This window comes from Octopus sinensis, linkage group LG16 (assembly GCF_006345805.1).
Source record: "Octopus sinensis linkage group LG16, ASM634580v1, whole genome shotgun sequence".
In the NCBI taxonomy this organism is placed as follows: domain Eukaryota; kingdom Metazoa; phylum Mollusca; class Cephalopoda; order Octopoda; family Octopodidae; genus Octopus; species Octopus sinensis.
The window spans coordinates 7,859,467-7,874,629 of record NC_043012.1 but is presented as its reverse complement, the minus strand read 5'-3'; the positions used below and the strand labels follow the sequence as shown (position 1 = coordinate 7,874,629).

General features: G+C 39.1%; 2 protein-coding genes across 3 annotated transcripts in view; one reads left to right on the top strand and one right to left on the bottom strand.

Moving 5' to 3' along the window:
• The window catches only part of LOC115220569 (dual specificity mitogen-activated protein kinase kinase 1), an 89,782-nt gene extending 87,608 nt beyond the window's left edge, over window positions 1-2,174 (bottom strand). The window contains exon 1 of one of the 2 annotated variants that reach the window (XM_029790719.2): window positions 135-2,174. In XM_029790719.2, the coding sequence (XP_029646579.1) occupies window positions 135-202 (68 nt within the window). In that variant the 5' untranslated portion in view covers window positions 203-2,174. The remainder of the gene's footprint in view (window positions 1-134) is intronic. The other variant, XM_029790718.2, reaches the window with a different exon arrangement.
• A 200-nt stretch (window positions 2,175-2,374) lies between these two features.
• LOC115220375 (60S ribosomal protein L17) lies at window positions 2,375-14,685 on the top strand. Its single transcript, XM_029790490.2, has 7 exons — window positions 2,375-2,439; window positions 6,088-6,138; window positions 7,467-7,507; window positions 10,392-10,526; window positions 12,484-12,582; window positions 14,264-14,360; window positions 14,496-14,685. The coding sequence occupies exons 2-7, from the start codon at window positions 6,099-6,101 to the stop codon at window positions 14,642-14,644; spliced, it is 561 nt and encodes a 186-aa protein (XP_029646350.1). The 5' UTR covers window positions 2,375-2,439; window positions 6,088-6,098; the 3' UTR covers window positions 14,645-14,685.
• Window positions 14,686-15,163: the final 478 nt, after the last annotated feature.

The window sequence follows — 15,163 nt, the reverse complement described above, 5'->3', positions numbered from 1 at the left end:
AAGGTCGTGGGAACACATTTCTATCTATCCAAGATAGGTAGAGGTGTGAAGGTATGTATGTATGTAGTATGGGTTTAATTCACAGCGAATGAGTGGGTGTAAATAATAAAGATGTACGAAAGAGTGGTACTTACTCGTTAGAACAGTCATTCTGGGGCTCCGCTACGGAAGGAGGTAGTGTAAGGTTGGGCTTTTTCTTCATTTTTGAACCACTGATCAGCTCTGGTGTCCACTTGAAGTCTTCAGGGTTAAAAATGGACGATGTTACCGACAACGAAAATTTACTAGATTTCTCTTTTTCACTCACTCAGGGAGTCAAGGGAAAAAAAACTGATTAGAGTCGTGATTCGAACTAATAAAACTAAACTACATATGCCAGATGAAAGACGAGAGTAATAGAGGTGATAAGAGAAGCAGTGTGTGTAAATAGGTATGGGTAGGTCTCGCTTTTAGGTTAAGATCGATTTCCACTCTCGCTCGAATGTTTAGCTATGTCGAAACTGATCGATTAAATCCTCTCTCTACAAAACTAGCTATCAATATCATATATATATATATAAATAAATATATATATATATAATATACTTATCTCGGCCGATAGATAGATCTAAGTTTGTACCTTGTCACATTCTGATGCCTGAGTCATTCAGGGTTTTGGATATCACTCGGGGTTGGTTTATATTACCTCTCCCTCCGGGGTGCAGCAATTGTTTTCACATATATATATATTTATTTAATTTTCTTGTTTTGTTTTTTTTTCTGAGACGTTGTTGGAACTGGTGCTGGTAGTGTGTATGTGGTGCTACTATTGCGATTACTTCCTACTCATAAAGATTCACACAACGGCCAATTGTGATACGAAGACGAAGGTAATAGAAGATGTAGAAAAAATAATCGCTGTTCTCCACTAATTTCACCAAGTTCAAAATAGTTGATGTTTCTTCAAAGCTTAATAAATATAAAATATATATTTCTGTAGATATATATATATATTATGTAATCTATATATATATCTATCGATATCTATGTCCTCGGATAATGTGTGGCTTTTTCCTTCTTGTATTTTCTTCCGCTTTCTCTGCTCTTACTTTCTCCTAGTTCTTCTTCCTCCTCTCTAATATCATTAATACTTCCCCCACACTGCGGTTGTGGTTAATGGTTGATTCAGCTGTTGTTTGTTGACTGGGTGTTTGTGATGGTTAAACCTGCTCGTTGTCACAGACAACATTAATAGCAAGCGTAGGAAGGAATAAAGCGGCTGTTTTTGTCTCTTCTAACGCACCACCACCGTTTAGATTTAAACAAGGAAACAACAGCTTCCACCTTTGCCTGGCAATATAAGTGACGGAGGAAGAAGCTAGCATGTATGTATATTTATGTACATTACATACAGAGAGAGAGAGAGACAAACGGACAGACAGACAGACCGACACTAAAGTCCACTAAAGAGAAGTGGAAATGTTTAGACGTTGGTCGTGGTGTGTCCGTGTTGTCGTTGGCGGCGGGGGCACCTTACGGACTACACAGAGATACTAACACGCGGTGCGGTGTAATGTGTGGTGCCTTCTATGTGTTTATATGTGATTATATATATATATATATATATATATATATACATATATATGTATATAGATATATATATACACACAAAGAGAGAATGAAAAATTAAGAGAATGATAATAAAAGACTGAACTGCAGTTGATGGAGATAAGAAGAAGGTTCTAGTGAGTGCGATCGGCAGTTTTTTTTTTAAAATGGTTTCTCATTTCATCGATAGTCAACAGTGAGAAATGGAACGTGTTTCTGTGTGTGGGTGGTAGCAGATATATAAATCCTTTAACTGTGGTTGGCACGGAGGAATTAAAACTAGCAGTGTCCACACTTGTCCCCCAATTTCAGGTGGTGAACAATGATTTCTGGAGGCAACAAATGCACATTATTGGCAAGAATAAGACTTACGGGGAAATGTTTGTTGTGCTGTGTAGAGGGCAGCCCATAATAGCAGTAGTAGGAAATGACGTTACAGGACGAGAGAGAGAGAGAGAGAGAAAAGAAAGACGTCGGGTTACCTGCCAACTTATTAATAACCTGACAATGTCATCACTCGCTCTATCATTACCTCTCCTCTGCTTAATTATCTAGGACACTCGCCTTTTTCTACCTCCTCACCTAAACGTTTAGCCACTATTAAACAATAAAAACAACGCGGAAATATAGATTTAATAATGTTTTAGTCGCCAGGTGAACGGTTAAAGTAATTAAGTGACGAAATTAATGAGATTTTAACGAAAGGAAATTAACATTTTGGTTCAGATGAAACTTGGGTTCGAGATTATACGCTAGAGAGTTCCCATCGAAATCGGAAATTGTCAGAGTTATTCATCTTAGTTACCCAGAATCCTGTCTACTTAGGTCTTTCTCTTCCGGTATTTAACTGAGGTATGTCTCGTCTATTTTCACTGCCAGATTTTAATCGATCTGTTCTTTGATTAATCTATTGATAAAATTACATTTATTTTTGTATTAGCGACAATAATTATCTAATGCTTATTATTCGTGTTTAATTTTGATTTATATGCTGCAATTTACGATGATATTTTGCTCTCGGAAATGTACACATGCTGAACGACCAACACACATAGACATTAATATCTCCATTGACTTGTGTGTTGTAATCTATAACAATAAGAGTTTTTGTTGGTTTACTGATCCACAGAGGTTGTATGTCTTTTGAGTTAACTATGAGACTGTGGCAGTCGGTAGAAAATTCAACTGTTCCATGTCTCATTTTTAGACGGATTCATTTATGCTACATATACCTGTATTTACCTATTTTTGTGTCTCCTGCTTTGTTGTACTGGGGAAAGTTATTGCTAACAGTACCGGCAATTTTTTTTTCTTATTAATCTGTGTGTATTTCACACTGTATGTAAGACTATATTGCAGTGTGTGATTTCACAGACTTGGTTGTTGTTTCTAGCAAGTCTAGCGACCACATGTGCTTTCGGTTCTTGGCTGGCGTCACAGTGTCTATATTATATATATGGTTTTCAACCAGGGTTCCGCAAGAAGTTACAAAACTGCTAAAATCGGCAGTAATTTTTAATTCTCCTCTGCAGATATGTGTGCATAAGACTATTAAATTATTGCACAGGGGTTCCTCGAGCCAGTGGGATGTTTCCTTTGGGGTTCCGCTCCAGCAAAAAGTTTGAAAAGCACTGATATATATATATATAGTGTGTGTGAAATACGAAATTATATAACAAGGGGATACGAATTAACGTCAACTTCATTAGCTAACAACTGTTTCTGCTATTAGATAAAGTACATTTGAACCCGAGTATTTAAGCATCCCTTGTGGCTTCATCCGAGCAGTTAATGTTTGGTTTACCAACATTGTGACGTGGTAGAGTGGAATACGTATATAAACAAACTTTGCTACAAGACAAGAGCCTGAGTTATTTACCGTTTTGTAGGCAGAAAACCAACACAGCTCCGAATTCCTGTTGACATTCGAGTATTCCACACGTGGTTTTACTTCGGCAGGATCTGACTACACAGTGGCTTGTGCCTTGCTCCTGTGGCTGCCTTGGGATGCTGTCTGACGCTACCTATTTCGCAGTGTACCAGGTACTTCACCTCGTGATACTGGCTCTATTGAGGGTTACCAAGTAACTTACAAGAAATAGTTGGCCCTCAACTGAAATGATATGGCAGTAAAGAGGGCGACAGCTTTATGCTGGGAGATGTTGGGTTAAAGTGTGAGCGAAGGAACAGGTTTTTTGCTGTAGATATTTCTTTATTATGATTATATAATCACACATAGAAGGACAAATACAGGACATACATGCAAAAAAACAGTTAAGAGATTCGTTTTAAAAATTTTCATTTACATTTGGATTATAAAAATAAAAATAAATGTTCTTTACATGACTTAGTAGAACAAACCACAGTACATAACTGGAGCCTCTGCACCCCGGCAATTTATGAGGCCCTGCAGCTTCCACTTCCTCTCTCTCCTCCATGGTCAAGCTGGGTTTCTGACACCCACCTTTTTTTCCACTTCCTTCCATCTTTTCTCATACACACGCCGCGGTAAGATCCTCTTCTCCAGCCCCATTTTGCTCTTCAGATGATATCTGAAGTAAGTGAGCAAGCTGGGGCCGGAGACAAAGGATCCTATCGCGGCTCCTTCCATTCTCGTTCTCCACATGCATTCCTTTACTACTGCAACCGTGCAGTGAAAACATGCCTCACCTTCCTTCGAGAGTCCAGTTGGCGGTATCATCTTAATCATAGACTCAGCCGACAGCTGTACTCGTCCCAGATGCGATAACACGTGTTCTGCGTAACTTATCAAGTCGGACAACTTCCGACAGTGAACAAAAGCGTGCTGGACGGTTTCATCGTCCAACTCGCACCTTGGACACGTCGGTGGCACTGAAACTCCGTGCCGTGATAACTTCTCGCGAACAGATAAAGCATTCCTATAACACTGCCAGGCCAGGGATCTTTGGAAATTATCCAAATACCCCGACCTGAAAGTTTTTTTAAACAGGTTGGCAAGCTGGTCTTCATCAAACCCCAGAGGGTTTTTTGCTGTAGAGAGGATACATTATTACTATTTCATTATATAAGCGTTTCTGGGGTGATGGAATTGGAGCTGGAAAAGGGGGTGAAGGCATTTGTGGAGTTCAGCATGTTTCTATGTGGCCCCTTCCGTTTTGTATCGGCGGTAAAAGTCAGAATTTGAGTTGGGGTTTCACAATGCCGATTTTTGGTAATTTTCCGGAACATCCGTATCCGAAAACGGGGGTTTGGGGAAAAAAAAAGTTTTTAATAAACACATTTGGGAGAAAATGAGTGGGGTGGGCGAAGTCTTTTCAATTTCTTGTCACCAACCCTCAAGTAATTCATGGCCAATTTTTTTGCAGATTCGTATTCTCCGTAGCCGAAAGCGGGGGTTTGTGTAGAAAAATACAAAAGGTGGGGTTAGAAATGGAAGTCTTGCCATTTGTTTCAGTTCGCATTTTTTGAATTTGCTTTCCATGTAAATGAAGAAAATTGTCTCTATTATAGAATAATACAAACCGTATCTAGCCATAACAGTGCCTTGTGGACTAGTATCCCTCATGATGAGGTAAATGGTCATTGTGCTGGCCGCCAGTATGTTGGTGATTGAGAGAGTTGAAGGGAAAAGAGTATTTTTCATCAGTACTGAGGATCGTAACTTAATCATTAATCTCATTTTGGTTCTAAGTACTTTAGAAGGAGTAAGTGCTAACAGAATCAGAGGCAGTGTCAAGTGGGGTTTGTATTAAAAGAGTTATAGAATATTCCCAATTCTAAAAAAACAGGTGTTGAGTTGATGGTGATTTGGTGTACAGATTTCCACACAATTTCTGTCTACTACGTCCATCTTGTGAGATTCCGTTTTCTTTTGAAGACACATGGCTAGGTGGTTAGAGTGTCGGACTCACAATCAAGGTAGTGAGTTCAATTCTCACACTGGACTGTGTTGTGTTCTTGAGCAAGACACTTTATTTCACATTGTTCCAGTTCACTCAGCTGTAGGAATGAGTTGCAACATCACTGGTGCCAAACTGTATCGGCCTTTGGGTCACTGTGGGATTAAAGGGGGAGAGGCTGGTGTGCATGGGCAATTGCTGGTCTTCCGTAAAATCTACCTTGCTCGGTGTTGTGCCTTGGAGGGGTAACTTTCTAGGTGCAATCCCATGGTCATTCATGACCAAAGGTGGTTTTTACCCTTTGGTGCACAGAATATATTACCCACTTCCTGCACTTGCAATGCATCATTGACCAAGAGGAGGTGGACACTTCAGTGAGGGACTCATTTTCCTCAAAGGACAAGAATAGTTTTGGTATGGGACCAAAGAACCAGCAGAGGCAGCTTCAGACTGCAACATGGTGGCCTCTGCTTTTGTAACTTGACAAATAAATCAAATTTTGAGTCTGCATAGGTTAATTACTGGTATGGGTCATTAAGTCTGCATCGTTCTCCTTCCTCTCATCCCTTGCTTAATATATATGTATTTGTCCTAATCTGTCATTGTTTTATATTTTTAGTGACTGAAAAAATGACTCGTTACTCGAGTGAACCCGAAAACCTTAGCAAGTGTAAGTCTCACAATTATTCATGTTGTTTTGAATTAATCATGTTTATCCCGTAACTTTCAGATTTTGATGATGTGGTGGTGTATTTTTACAATGACACTTTAGAGAGGTTGGACATAAAATGTAGAATATTTGGGTCAGATGTGGCTGGGCTAAGCAAGAAATATTACATTTGTGCAGTGAGGGGGTATTAAAGGAATTCCAATCAGTGAGCTAGTGTGAATGGGAGTATCAGAATATACTATCCAACCTTTCAAATTGATATACAGATTACAATTAGAATAATTTGAGGAATTTCTCCAACAGACTGGATGAGTAAATAATTGATTACATAAGCAACTTTATAGGGGGGGGGGGCATATAACATACATGACATCTACATTTCGCACACAAGTCTTTAATCTACATCATGATTGAAGATGGGTTTGTTTTGGAGTGTAGTGGGGTGAGCTCAAACCAGGAGTTGGAACTTCTCAACCACAGAGCCGTACATGGCACTCTATAGTTGTGAAGCCTAACGTAAGGTAAATCTCCAATCATTCTGGCAGTTGCCTGCCAATGTGTTTCTTTATACAGCTGACATCACAGATATTTCAAGGCAGATCACTTGACCGTTATGTTTATCTGTTGATATTGTGTTTCTGTGGAAATGCATTGCCTTTGCTTTAATTAATTTAGAGTAATTTTGTCATTAAGCTGGTGCTTTGCATATGAATTAACATGGAATGTTGTAAGTTTAAAACTAAGTTTTTGACATAAAAATTAAATACGTAATGGGTTTGATTTGGTAATGGTTCTGTTGCTTTTGGTGGGGCAGATCGTGTGTATATATATATCGTCAGTAAACATCCGTTTCCCATATTGCCATGAGTTACACAGTTTGACAGCTTGAGAGTTGCATCAGGTTCCAATTGTCTGTATTGCTTGGGTTCTACAGTTGGGTGTCCTTCCTAACGCCAACCACTACAGTGTACTGGGTGCTTTTTACATGATGCCAGCAAGGAGACTGCTTTTTCTGTGGTGCCAAGTCTGGAGTTTCTTGATTTAGCAAGAAAAATATATCAAGTGTTTTAATGAATCCACATGACTCAGTACAATGGGAATTCGAAGTAAGCAGTGTATGGTAATCCTGTCGCGAATTTTAACGTTGCGTAGTTATGTCCCTTGTATGGTAGTGTTAAAAATACATCTATTGTGTGTTCACTTCATCTACGATGACGTTCTGACATCATGCCTTTTTTTATATCGGTAAAAATTAGCTATTAAGGGTTTTGTATCCTTCACCCTAAGTCTCCGATAATTTTGGCACTAACGTTTTATTCTCTTTACAGCTGCCAAGGCTAGAGGCTCTCTCCTACGTGTACACTTCAAGGTAAATATTTTGTCTTCTTTTCTCAGATGGGGTTTTTTTTCTACATAGTCTTGTATTGATACCATTATAATGACCTCTATAGTCTTGGTTATCCTCATCATCATTGTTTTAATGTCCACTTTTCTGTGCTTGCATGAGTCAGGTGTATTGGTAGAGGCAGATTTTTCTTCAGGTAAGGTGGCGTTGTCGCCTTAAGCAGACATGTTTTCATAGAAGATTGGAAATGGATGCCACATTCATGACAGTGGCATCGAGGCAAGGAGACGGCAAATGCATTGACACATGCATGCACCTGTGTAATATATGATGGGCTTCTTTCGGTTTCCATTTACCGAGTCCACTCACAAAGCTTTGGTCGGCCCAGGACTATACTAGAAGACGTTTGACCAACGTGCCATATTATAAGACTGGACCCAAAACCATGTGGTTGTGAAGCAAACTTCTTACCACACTGGCATGCCTGCACCTAGTCCCGCTATCACGTGGGTGTGGCCTTGGTTTTACATTGCATGATAGTTGTTTGTAAACAAGTGTCATTGTCATAATGGTAAATGTTGTTTAAAATCGCTGCCATCCATACACACAGGCTATTCCTTTGCATGTGCTGGTGCCACAAAATGCACTCACGCTGGTGCTGCATGAACACACCTGTGCTAGTGGCACGTAAAACAAGCGGCGCATTCTGTAAAGTGGTTGGTGTTAGGAGGCACATGCAACCATAGAAAGCATGCCACAACAGGCGATTAGTGTCTTGCCAGCATGAAAAATGGACATTAAACAATGTTGATGTGTCTGTAAAAAGCATGTCTAGCTATGGGGGGGTAATTACCTTGTTTGGGTTGGCCACATAAAGGGCATCCATCTGTAGAAGATCTACCTTGGTAAATTCTGTTCAACTGATGTAAGCAGGTAAAAGTGATAGAAACAATGGTGATACATGTCAAATGGATATGTGCTGGTGCTCCACCCATTCAGTATGTTACTGGCCTCTCTCACAGACATTTTATGCTGTGGTGATTCAGCATAATGTTCATAATATATTGATGAACTTGCTGGCCATGGTGCTTGTTTTGAAGGGAGATGTCACGAATATTTCAAGGTTTTGGTGTTGGTGGCAGGACTTGATCCATGGGCTTCTAAACTGATTGTCTCTACTTTTTGACTCCACAGTCAAGAAATCCTTATTTCTTATACACGAACACCTAAATGCTCCTACTATTAATAGCTGGATTTCTCCCCGTCCCTTACCATTTCCAAAAGTTATTGTGGCTGATCTAGTTTGTTCTACAAAATCATTATTTGATAAAATATTAGTGCCGTGTATAGAACATGAACCATTTCGTCAAAACGGTACACAAGCACCAGCCTGTGTCTGTTTGACTCACTTTCTACCTGCAATGAATATGTGGGAAATTTGGGATTTCTTTTCTGTTTTCTCAAAGCAAGAACTGGACCCAACCTAACCTGTGTTTTGTGTATGGTTTTGTCATTTGAAATAAATTACACAATCCTTATGTAATTGACTTCAGGTTGTTAACCCATTTCTGTAATAGTAATTGTTAGAGAAATGTTTTAAGTCTGTTCGTCATCATCATTTAATGTCCATTTTCTATGCTGGCATGGGTTGGATGGTTTGACAGGAGCTGTTCAGGCTCTATTTCTGTTTCGGTTTGGTTTCTAATGCCTGGATGCCTTTCCAAACTCCGATAGAATAATGCAAGACAGTAATTCTTGTATTCGCTCAAATAAAGCAGTCTCTGATTCTTGTTAAATTTCTTCCGACCACTTGATGCATTGTAAATTTAGCCAATCAGAAGCCAAATACAAATGGCTTGAAGAAATTTTACAAGAAGATTTTTATCAAGAAAGATTCCATGACGGACAATACTTATCCATTATAATCTCTGCGTGCGTTTTTATGCACCAGATGCTTAATTACTGGATTTTATCAAACCTGCTGGTTATTTGCAACATCAGTGTCTGGAAATATGCTGGTGTTCTATATATCGTAACAACTAGACTTTACTGGCATTTGGTGATGGGGTGCCTACCATTGGTAGTTTCCATTGGAATAAAATCATGTGATATGAGCGTTCCGGCACCCGTGACAAATATGTCTGCTACGATCTATATCTGTCGTTATGCACCAAGCTCTGATGTGAAAAGATTTCTCAATGCAGTATTCATTGTTCTGACAAGAAATCTATGTTAATTTGGATATAAAGACAACCTTTTGGTATTATTCTACTTCCATCATTAATAAATTAGTGTTTTCGTTCTTTTATATATATATATATATACTAGCAGCTAAGCCCAGTTTCACCTGGTCAGTTTGGATGATGTGGCTGTAAAACCTGTTCTGTGTAAGCATTCAACTTGTTTGGACATGCTTACGTTAAAGAATTTTTTTAGAATTGCTTTTTTTGCCAAAACGCTAAAAATGACTGACCAACAAAAAAAGAACAACCAAGATTCAACCAATCAAAAAATAAACCCAAATACTAAGGGATCCCACTTCCATTGTGCATACACACACATTCACCTACCCCCCTCCTCTTATATTCACACATAGTTGAAACACTGTTTGATTTTTTCAGTGTACAATTTTCATCATCCCACTACCAAGTATGCCATCACCCCTTCCTTTCTCATTTATAAACACAGGAGTATTATTATAGTAGATTATCTCAGTAACCATAGGAGCTATGCAAAAAATACAAAGCCCAGCATTACCACTGGATCATTCTACACATCTGATTTTTTGCACAGTTCCACCCAGCCATATGACCGTGAATCCCAAGACAAAGAATCGCCCATGTCAAATATATATGTATATACAGCCATGGTGTCCTTGATGACCTTGTTTTGTTTTTGTTTTTTCTAGAACACACGTGAGACGGCCCAAGCTATTAAAAGGATGCATTTGAAGCGTGCCACCCGATATCTCAAAAATGTTATGGAGAAAAAAGAAATTGTCCCATTCCGGAGATTTTGTGGTGGAGTCGGCCGTCATGCTCAGGTAAGTTAATATGATCTGGAATGGTCCTCTATTTTGTTGGTAAAAAGCAATGATTGTTGCTTCATTTGGGTCTTGAAGAGGATTTCTTGTGTGATGTGGATGGTGAAATCCTGATGGTTTGTGTGGGGATGTGGAATAAATACACAAAATTTTAAACTCTGGTGAAGCTGAGAATATTTTAGTTCTTTATCATCTAAACTGGCCTTAGCTGTCCCAAATATTCTGCTTGTTTTATGTTCTCATAACCTACCCTACAGTGTCTTAGGGTGTACACTCACATCATGGCAGTCTCAAAGCTATGAGATAATGGATGGTTAATCCACAGTGAATAAATATATTTGAATGCAACCATGTTGGAGAGCCACCTTTAGTTGAACAAATCAACTCCAGCACTTATTCTTTGTAAGCCTTGTACTTATTCTATCAGTCCCTTTTGCTGAACTGCTATGTTAATGGAACGTAAACACATCCTCAGTTGTCAAGCAAAGGCGGTGTGACAAACAGACACACAAATACATATATACACACATATATCAGGCTTCTTTCAGTTTCTGTTTACCAAATCCACTCACAAGGCTTTGGCCAGTCCAAGGCTATAGTAGAAGGCACTTAATCAAGGTGCCACGCAGTGTGACTGAACCCCGAACCATGTACTTGGGAAGCAATCTTTCTTCCACACAGCCACTCCTGCACCTATAGAACGTGGGTTCATATGAGAAGATTTTGTTGTTAAAATTTATGTCCTATAATTTGGTTACACTTCTACAATACACGAAAGTTTATGGCATTATATTACAATTTATGGCCAGTTGGAGTTAGTGAAAATGTACTGGCCCTGGGTTTTTTTTTTTTGCTAGTATCTGGCTGTGAGAGGGAATGATTGCCTTTGTTACACCAATGAGGGGCCTATTTCTTCCCTGCTCCAGATAAACCATATGTTACCATGATTAATGTCCATTTTCTATGTTGGACAGTTTCACTGAGGATTGTGTCATGTCCAGTGTCTGCTTTGTTGTGGTTTCTCTAGTTCTAGCACTGCTTTTTCAATATCCTGTAACTAGCAAGACTAAAGATCCCCAATGATAAGAAGGGATATTATACAGGGTGAGTGGTGACCTTATGCTTGGTACTGAGGAGTTGGAGTATGATAGAAAGAACAAGTTTGTTGTTGTATAATGGTTACATTGCATTATATTAGACTAGTAGTGATATGGTGCCACATTGAGCCCTCAAGATGAATAGATGAGAGAGTGGAGACAGAATTAAAAGGGTTGATTGGATAGTTGCAAGTGTATGTTTATTGTACAAATTTTCAAATTGAAGATATCTTTACTTACTGTGTAGAGCTAAAGTTGGTATGTATGCACAAACCGAAAAAGGATCCCTGCAGTATAGTATTTTAGGGTGTGTTCTAGTTATAAGATCATTTAATGTCTGTTGTCCATGCTGGCATGCTTTCTACCGCTGGATGCCTTTCCTGATGCAAACCACTCCAGGGTTGGAAGGCTTCGCCAGACTCCAGTCTTGATTTGGCATATTTTCTAAGACAGGATGCATTTCCTATATGGCATTTGCATCACACCAGTATCTGCCACAGCTGCAATTTTACCCGGCGCAATGGATCTTCTCAAGTTCAGCATAATGCCAAATGTCTTGGCCATTCGTCATTGCTTCCGTGAGGTCCAACACTTGAAAGGTCCATTGTGCCCCGTAAAAGTTTGAGTTGATAGTATCTGCTATTTCTCAGACTATTTGCTGTGACACTTCATCTGTGGTAGAATTGACCATTTGGTGTTACAATCTGTTTTGACTAAAATAGTATTCGCTTATCTTCTTACGATATGACTTTCTATTGTCAAGTGTAGAACTGGTGGTGTCATGTTCCCAATTTCAGTTTTCCCAACAGTTCTTAAAACTCTCTGATGTCCTGCTTATTTCTCCGGTTTTTTTTTTTCAGGCTAAACAGTGGAAAGCTACTCAGGGTCGGTGGCCCAAGAAGAGTGCTAAATTTCTTTTACAGTTGTTGAAGAATGCTGAAAGTAATGCTGAGTTTAAGGTAAGATTCTATATACTGTTCTTCATTCTACACGTTTGGCATTTCTGTAACAGCTGTATGGTTAATATTCGTCTTCGTGTAGATAGAAAGTACATACTGAAAGTGCTCTTTGTCTCCTCGAAAAGAATTGTTCATTCATGTGTATTAATTCTTAAGATCCTGTTGAGAATTTTCCAAACCTATTGCTCAGGCCTGCGTTAGTTGATTAGAAAATAGCTAAAGACGTATAGAGGGGTTTGTGTATCCCCTTGTAGTCTAGGGTTTTTTTTCTATTTTCCCCTCCATAAATTGTCATTTGTACTAAGAAAAAGATCAGGTTACATTGCAAAATCTTCACAATAGAGGGAATGTCTGCTGGTAACTCACTTGAAGAATTCATAATTTGCTTTAAGTGGTATGATACTGAGAGATACATGCACTGGTGGAGAGATGTGTGACACACGGTATGTTATGGGTTAATTTTACATTTGATTGTGGAATGGCCAGCTAGTTAGTGTTGTTACAGTATGGACTTGTTATGTTCTTACTTTAGCTGGAAGTGCACCATCAACCAAGCAACCACTTACCTCAGTCCTTCTTGCACATGTTTAACAAGAATACCCTGAGTTTCTGCTTCATGTCAGTGAATGTTAGGGCCTTAATCTTTTATGATTTTTGAAGAATTAGTTTCTGTAACTACACCAGACAATATCAGTATATAATTACGGTGTTTATCTATCCCACTGCATAATTAGTAATTTGTTTTAATCCTCTGGGAGGTCAAGGTAATTAACTTGCTCATTCGCTGGACTTGCTGGATTGTGCAAAAATTTGAAATCATTTAGTGGTTTGGTTAACCTTTATATAATAGTGTCTGTTGTACAGTTATCATCTTCATCACTGTCCACTATTCCCTGCTTGCATGGGTAGGTGGTTATTGCTGAGACAGGTTTTCTGCATCCTGTCGAGTGCCCTTCTTATAAGCCAACTGTTATCCATTTCCAAATAAGGTTATATTTCTCTGTGGAAGATTGCAGCAATGCCTTTCCAATCACATCTGCAAAGCACAGTTAAACCTGCCATTTAGTCTGGGGTGTGCAACCCATTACTCCTACCCCTATCTGCTGCTGTTTAATTCTCTCCTTCATTTTCTTATTTCTTTACTGCACACACAGAGGACAGACAAACAGATTAGGTCGATTATATCGACCCCAGTGCGTAACTGGTACTTATTGAATCGACCCCAAAAGGATGAAAAGCAAAGTCAATCTTGGCTGAATTTGAACTTAGAGTGTAGCGGCAGACGAAATACTGCTAAGCATTTCACCCAGCGTGCTAACGTTTCTGCCAGCTTGGCGCCTTTCTCCTCCTTAATTTTCTTGGGGGGGTAGTTATGGGTGGGTGGGGTCCAATAATTATCTTTTATAACAGTCAAAGTAGCTGGTTTAGAAAATCTGTACAGGAGATGAAAATGGTAGCTATACTGTGAAGTAATGCGTATCACCATATCAATGTCTCATCCATAGGAATCAACATTACCCCCATGTTTAGCCCCACGAGGAGCCACTTCTCAGGATTAAAGGCAGTAGTAACATAGATTCCTATGAAACAGCCATACTGATGTGGCAGTAAGCACTACTTAATCTTTTGTACTTTTAAATTTATTTTGTTGTCTTCATAAATTGCTATCCTACCATTGCAGGGGTTAGACACCGATCACTTAGTCATTGAACACATTCAAGTGAACCAAGCCCCTAAAATGAGAAGACGGACATACAGAGCTCATGGACGTATTAATCGTAAGTATTGTTAATGATTCTATTGCTTTGTCTTATCTGCCTCCTTTCCATTCCTCTTATTGTTCTACAACAAACGTATTTGATGGGGGATATTGTTAATGTTTCATAACTTTGTGACTTGTTCTTTCTTTACAGCTTTCATGAGCAGTCCATGCCATATTGAAGTTATTCTCACAGAAAAGGAAATCCCTGTACCAAAACCAGCAGGAAGTGAGGATGAGCCCGTGCGTAAGAAGGTGTCACAAAAGAAGCTAAAGAAACAGAAATTAATGATGAGGGACTAAATATATTGTGAGAAATAAAGTGATATTTCTGTGTTACGAGATATATTTGTTTGTATTTATTACTGTGTTGACCTGAAGGGCCAATCCCTAACTTTTGAGGAAACATGTAGAAGAGGTAGACCCAGGAAGACATGGTGTGAGATGGTGAAGCTTGATCTTCAGATGTTGGGTCTCACGGAGACAATGACAAATGATTAAGTCCTTGAGAAGACACATTAGGCCAAGTGAATTTATAATTGTGATGGGTGTTGGGGAGGGCATCCCACTATAGAACACAAGCCAAAATCAGGCTGGAACCTGGTACAGTTCTATTTACTGGTTCCGGTCATACCGTCTAACCCATGCCAGCATGGAAAATATGCTAAATGGTGATGGTTTTATATATATATATATATGAGACTGCAACTGTGCTAGGGCACCAGCTTGGGGAATTTTAGTCGAATTGAGGCCCTAGTACTTAGTCTATAAAGCTTATTGCTGAATCATTGAATTGCAGGGATGTAAACAGGCCAGCGGTGG

What these genes read in the sequence shown, in the direction of transcription:
- LOC115220375 (XM_029790490.2), top strand. Translation starts at nt 6,099, where the DNA reads ATGACTCGTTACTCGAGTGAACCCGAAAACCTTAGCAAGT. An exon ending in ACCCGAAAACCTTAGCAAGT is followed by an intron (nt 6,139 to 7,466) that starts GTAAGTCTCACA and finishes TTCTCTTTACAG; the next exon opens with CTGCCAAGGCTAGAGGCTCT. An exon ending in AAAGTAATGCTGAGTTTAAG is followed by an intron (nt 12,583 to 14,263) that starts GTAAGATTCTAT and finishes CTACCATTGCAG; the next exon opens with GGGTTAGACACCGATCACTT.